Source organism: Elgaria multicarinata, chromosome 10 (genome assembly GCF_023053635.1).
Source record: "Elgaria multicarinata webbii isolate HBS135686 ecotype San Diego chromosome 10, rElgMul1.1.pri, whole genome shotgun sequence".
Lineage (NCBI taxonomy): Eukaryota > Metazoa > Chordata > Lepidosauria > Squamata > Anguidae > Elgaria > Elgaria multicarinata.
Window position 1 is genome coordinate 50789662 of NC_086180.1, and position 6713 is coordinate 50796374.

Here is a 6713-nt window from a genome sequence, read left to right on the forward strand (position 1 = left end):
GAGTATCACAAGTGTTATTTTCATATTATAGCAACCCTCTAGTCATTTCTGACTGACCTTTGCATTCTCTTGCTGCTCATTTCTTTTTAGTGGGCACTTAAAATAGATGCATTTCAAGATTCAATCGAGGCTGCTTCAAGGTTTATATATTTTTATTCCACTCCAGATTTGATTCTAATTTTGGTACATTTGCTATATGTTTTCTGAGAACCATTTACATAGTTAAGTTCATATTGCATTTTCTACAAGACTTGTCTGTGAAGAAGTGGTGGAAAAATGCTACATGAACATTTACATTTTTTTCCCCTGCGCAGAAAAATGGAAATTTTAGTTGGATTTCAATAATGTCAGTTGGCCACTGAAATACAAGTAATGGACAGCTTTTTAGTCATGGACAGCTTTTTAGTCATGCAGCGTAGGCTTTTTAAAAAGAATTGGTTCAAAGAGCATAGGAAACAAGTGTAGTCAGGAACCTGTCTGTTAGCTGCTCCACTGCAACCACACTGGCCATCATGACATGCATGAAGCATTCATTTTGTTGTTTATTCAGTCTCCAGAATAAAATCCTGTGTATGTAAAAAGACAGACAGACAAGGGGCCCACAATGGGACCTTTGGGTTTTAGGAAGCAAAAACGATGGCATTCCCTCTAATCTCTCCTTCACTTCTTCTATCTTGCCTTTCTGGTATGCTGCACCATAGATTGCATGATAGGAGCAGGATGTTTATTTATTACTTTTATGTATGTATGTATGTATTACACTTATATACCGCCCCCATAGCCAGAGCTCTGGGAGGTTTACAGAAATTCAAGTTTGAAATGTTCAAGTTTCAGTAGGAAGCTAGTCCTGCTGCAGTCAAAGCTGGGGTGGGTGGGCTGAAGGTCTGCAGAGAATCCAACCATTATCTGAATCATCTCAACTGCACAGTCCCTCAATATAAGTAAAAGCTACAATGCTGAAATGACAGAACACAACCTAGAGGATGCTGTGTGCCACTCTGGAAGTAAAGGGCAGTATCCATTGATGTCCCAGCATTCGCACTAATGATATTGCACTAGCATAAATCAATGCTTGTGCAATGTAACTAACACAAGGGGAAAAACTGATTGGCTGCTGAAATGCAGTGCCAAGAATTGTGCCATTAAAAAAAAGCATGCAGGGAATACATGGCTTGTTTTTAAGAAGAATCTCCCCCTTTTTGCTGCTGCATTCCAGCGGCAAATCACTGACTTTTACTGTTGTACTAATTACATTGTGCAAGAGTTGGTTTTCACTAGCACAACCTCATTAGCCATAGCTACAACACCGTTAGATTCTAGTTAAGTTAAATAAAGTGTGTCCACTGAAATATTTGTCAAGCAAAGCACATGTAGTTCTACTTTTCTGCCTTTGTCAAAATGAGCAACAATCCCAAAGAAATTTGGCTGCTCGTCAGAGCTTGGATTTAGCACACATTTTGGAGAAAATGAACATTAAATTGATTGGCCTACAGCATTCTTCCTTAACACAAATCAAAAACCTGTTTTCATCAGGACTTACATAACTGCCATGCAGGAAAGAATTTTAAGAGTAACTTAGGGTGCAATCCCAACATGTTTAGACAGCATGGCTGGCAGGGGCATGCTGGGAGTTATGGGCCTTTTTTTCTGTCTATGCATAGGATTTCAGTTTTAGTTTATGAAAGTCCAAAGTCCACATGATTAATATTAGCAATTCAACCAGATACCTATCTAATTTGCATTCTATTTCATCCCTTGGGTTTTCTAACCTTCTTTTCTAAAAAGTATTTGAGTTCTTTGGGTTGTATTCAGTGGTATCCATCCGTGAGTGCTAATGACACTATGACACTGTTCAGATGACACACTAAGCCATGGTGGTTAAGCATTTTGAGGTAAACGTTATGGTTTAGTTGTGTGCATGTTGTGTGATCCATGACAGTCTGTCATGTGAACCATTCCTAATCATGGTAGCTACATAACCACGGTTTAAATGTGGTCACTAACCATTTGCTGCAAAAGGGTTAGCAGCCTTATTATTATTATTATTATTATTATTATTTATTTATTTATTTATTTATTTATTTATTTATATAGCACCATCGATGTACATGGTGCTGCACAGACCACACAGTAAATAGCAAGACCCTGCCGCATAGGCTTACAATCTAATAAAGTTGTAGTAAACAATAAGGAGGGAAGAGAATGCAAACAGGCACAGGGAAGTGTAAACAGGCACCGGGTAGGGTGAAGCTAACAGTATAGAGTCAGAACAAACTCAATGTTTAAAAGCTATAGGGAAAAGAAAAGTTTTTAGCTGAGTTTTAAAAGCTGTGATTGAGTTGGTAGTTCTCAAGTGTTCTGGAAGAGCGTTCCAGGCATGAGGGGCAGCAGAGGAAAAAGGACGAAGCCGAGTAAGGGAAGTGGAGGTCCTTGGGCAGGCGAGAAGCATGGCATCAGAGGAGCGAAGAGCACGAGCGGGGCAATAGTGTGAGATGAGAGAGGAGAGATAGGCAGGAGCTAGACCGTGAAAAGCTTTGAAGGTCAACAGGAGAAGTTTATATTGGATTCTGGAGTGAATTGGAAGCCAATGAAGAGATTTGAGAAGCGGAGTGACATGGTCAGAGCGGCGGGCCAGGAAGATGATCTTAGCGGCAGAGTGGTGGACAGAGACCAGCGGACTGATGTGAGATGAGGGGAGGCCAGAGAGAAGGAGGTTGCAGTAGTCCAACCGAGAGATAACCAGTGCGTGAACGAGAGTCTTGGCAGAAGAGACAGACAAAAATGGTCGAATCCTGGCAATATTATACAGGAAGAAACGACAAGATTTAGCTACTGCCTCGATATGAGGAATAAAGGAGAGCGAGGAATCAAATATAAAGCCAAGACTACGAGCTTCCTTGACTGGAGTAAGCGTGACATTGTTGACAGTAAGAGAGAATGAGAGGTGAGGAGAAGGTTTAGGAGGAAAAACAAGCAGTTCAGTTTTTGCCATATTGAGTTTCAAACGGCGATGAAGCAGCCAGTGTGTTGTCTGAACAGGCCCTTTAGTGGCGGAAACCAACACTTGAGCAATGAAAACGAGCAGTGCTACTTGTGGTTGCACAAGCATTAGTTTCCACTAGCACAATGTCTTTATTCCTGACCCTACATTTGTTTCTCAGTGTATACATTTATATCACACTCTCTGTTATGTTTTGTCTTGTCTTTCAGTCCTACCTCTCAAGCACCAGGAGTCTGTCACCCATGTCTGGACTGTTTGGTTCCATCTGGGCCCCTCAGAGCGATGTCTATGAAAGCTGCTGCCCAGTCAGTGCCACCCCTCAGCATTCGGCTCAGGTGGAAAACCAGGCAGTTCTATGTAAGCAGGAATACTACCCGAGATTTAACCCATTCCGTGCCTATATGAACTTAGACATATGGACTTCAGCAGCCAACCGGAATGCAAATTTCCCTCTTTCTAGGGACTCGGGTTATTGTGGAAACGTGTGAAAAGGAATTTGGTTTTTAAAATGTGAAATAAAGATGCTTTCAGTTTTGATTATTAGAATAAGCTGGTTGTTGAACTAGAATTCAATGTTGGTGGATATTTTGGCACTTTTGTATGGAAAATAAACTTTTTTTTTACTGATGTATCTGGATTTCCTGCTTTTTGAAAACAGAGAATCTTTAATTATAAGTTAAGGTTAAAAACAACAGCCTGTATCTGTGGCAACACAACAGTCGCTGTTTACACTGCAGCTACTTTCATGCCCTGTACTTGGCAATGAAGAAAATGCTACTAAGTTCTGCCTCCCTTGTTTCCAGCAAAAACATTTGCTGGCATTTATTTAAACTTTTATTTATCAAATGCATACCCTGCCTTTCCTTCAAGGAAGCTGCAGTAATAAAATTTAAAAAACATCAGAACAATAAATGAAAACAAATATACAAACCACATAAAACATTCTCCTTAAATCATAATAAAACAACAACCCAGAAGCAAACCCAGTACAGTTTGATAGGGTTTGAAACAGAGAATTCTGCTCATTTATTGTATTCAGACCTGCAGAAGTATCAGTAAATCTTGTAAGAACAATTTCCAAACCTTGATGGCTACAGAAAAACGGTGAAATGTGTAAAGGGAATATTTAGTACGTAGGCTGCAGTCCTAAGCACACTTTCTAAAATAAGTGCCATTGCTTGTTTCTGATAATATGTTCAGTATTTCGTAGTCAGAAGCCAAAGGAGGCTTCAGCAGGGCAGGCCCTGACATGCAGCAGGATAAAGCAGCCCACTTCAGGCGCTGCTATGAAAGGGAGAGAAAAATTGGAGTCTCAACAGTGTAACAAGACTCTTTAAAGTGCTCTAGTGGGTGGAGGCCCACTTGCACTCTTCAAACAACAAAATGTCTTTGGTTAGGTCTGGGCTTGAGCATCTGGTGAACATAAATGCACACGACCCTGCTTCCACAGGGCCCCTTTGCCAATGACTCCCTTTCTGCTTTATGTTTTACTATTCTGCCCCCTGACAAAATATCCCACATTTCTGCAAATATTCTTACAAATGAATTATACCAACAAGAGCTTGTTTTGTGGAATGCCATGTAAGTCCACCACGTGTACTCTTTTGGAATAGAATTTGGACCAGAGGTTGCTCTGTGTATGCTCTGAAAAAGGGCTGGGAAACTTCTGGCCCTCCAGATGTTGCTGGACTGCAATTTCCATCATACTTCTCTATTGGCTAAGCTGTCTGGGGCTGATGGAAGTTGCTGTTCAACAACATCTGGAGGACCACAACTTCCCTGCTCCTCGCTTAAAGTAAGAAATACTGCTGTACCAAAGCCCTACCATATGACTTCTGAAAACTTTATTCAGCCCCTTTTCTGTTTTCTTATACTTTCAAACATAACTTTGCATCTATAGGAACTAGGAACTTGCCTTTTTGAAATACAGAAAGATTTGAGATTCTGAAAGAGCTGAATTCTCTTCCTAGTATGCGGCATTCTGCACATTTCTTGCAGAATCATGGAAGTGCAGCATATACACAGACACAAGTAGCCACCACAGCCATCTGCCTGATATCATGGAGAAGTCTCATTAATCACACAGTACTGGATTCCATGACCAATGACCTGGCTCCATATAAGTTCCTTACAAGTAATTGAAACATCAAGGAATGGAATGGACTGTCCAGAAGATGACAACAAAGATAGTAAGGGGCCTACAGACCAATGCCTATGAGGAAAGTTAAAGGAGTTGGGTATGTTTAACCTGGAGAAGAGATGATGAGGTGATATGATAGCCATCTTCAAATATCTGAAGGGTTGTCACATAGATGATGGAGCTAACTTGTTCTCAGTTGCTCCAGAGGGTAGAACCTGAACCAACGGGTCTCAAATTACAAGAAAGGGATTTTTGATTACATTTTAGGAAGAACAACCTGACTACGATCTTTGACATTAGAACAGCCTGCCTCAAAAGGTGGTGGGCTCTTCTTTGATAGATGTTTTCAAGCAGAAACTGGATGGCCACCAATCAGATTTTCTGCATCAGGCTTTTGATCAAGTTTCACTTGCATTTTATTTTTAGCTTTGGCGAAATTTGGAGTTGAACAAGAGTAGCTTATGTCATGTATCACCCCTTGCACATAACTGAAAACCAGGAAACTTACTTACATTTCCTGAATCCTAGACTATGCAAAACATGATGTTAACTGTTCATTAGGTTTCCTTCTTTTTCAAGAAGCAATGCCTTTATATAGGAACTAAGAATTACAAATGACATTACCATATAGCTCAGGGCTCCCCAAGCTTTTTGGGCTGGTGGGTACGTTTAATATTTTGAAAAAATGTCATGAGCACTATCACAAAAGAGCTGCGCTTTTTGGGGAGGGGTCCACACACGGAACAGCAGCCATGTTAGGTGCAGTCACTCACAAGACACTATTTTGCAGCCTCTGGACCCATATGAGTCCCAAATGCAAGCCAGCAAAGTGCTTCACTTTGCGACTGCTAAACACCCAACTTTTCACATTAAATTTTTTAAAAATGGGAGGGACAGGGGTGTTTGTTGGACACCAATGTGTCTAGGCACATTGGAGATCCTGGTTTGTTCAGAAAGCATGTTCCAGTTTCACAGGCCCGTTCTGCAACTGCTTTCCTTGCTAGAATTGCTCTGCTAGCATAGGGGACTTAATATAGTTGGAATATGAAGATAGCGGTGTGTTTGGGGAAGACGTGACTTCTTGTCTGGGAAGCGGCACCCCCATTGTCGGTCATTCCCCTTCCTCTAAGATCGGCAATGGGGAAATGCTTTTGTAACATCTGCATCCAGTAGACTTCCTCTTACACACATTTGCAAACCGCATCACTGACTGACACACACAGTTAATTAAACTCACAGCCAGCCAGGCAATTCACCCTCACTAAAGTGCTCCAATATTTAGAATAGCCCTATGGTGCAAGTCTTATTACTGAAGGCAATAGGCCTGGTTTGAGCTCCAGCCTGCCAGTTCTCTTCCTGTTTTTCCAGAATGTTACAGTAAATAGTAAGAGACTGAAGTAAATCTGTTATATATGCAGGGTGCTTCCAGGTGAGGCTTTTATTGTATCATCACTTGCCTGCTTCGTGGGATTTTACGGTGGTCCAGACAATGTCATCTTCCACTCATGACTGCTGTGTTTTCTCACAACTTCTTTTGATGTTTTTCTTACCGTGGAAAATCTGTTAAGGAGA

General features: G+C 41.0%; 1 protein-coding gene across 6 annotated transcripts in view; it reads left to right on the forward strand.

Annotated features, from left to right (window-relative positions):
- Positions 1–3628, forward strand: part of TMEM131L (transmembrane 131 like) — an 81498-nt gene extending 77870 nt beyond the window's left edge. For all 6 annotated transcript variants that reach the window (XM_063136251.1, XM_063136250.1, XM_063136249.1 and 3 more), the window contains one exon: positions 3211–3628. In XM_063136251.1, coding sequence (XP_062992321.1) covers positions 3211–3489 — 279 coding nt within the window. In that variant the 3' untranslated portion in view covers positions 3490–3628. The remainder of the gene's footprint in view (positions 1–3210) is intronic.
- The last annotated feature ends 3085 nt before the right edge of the window (positions 3629–6713 follow it).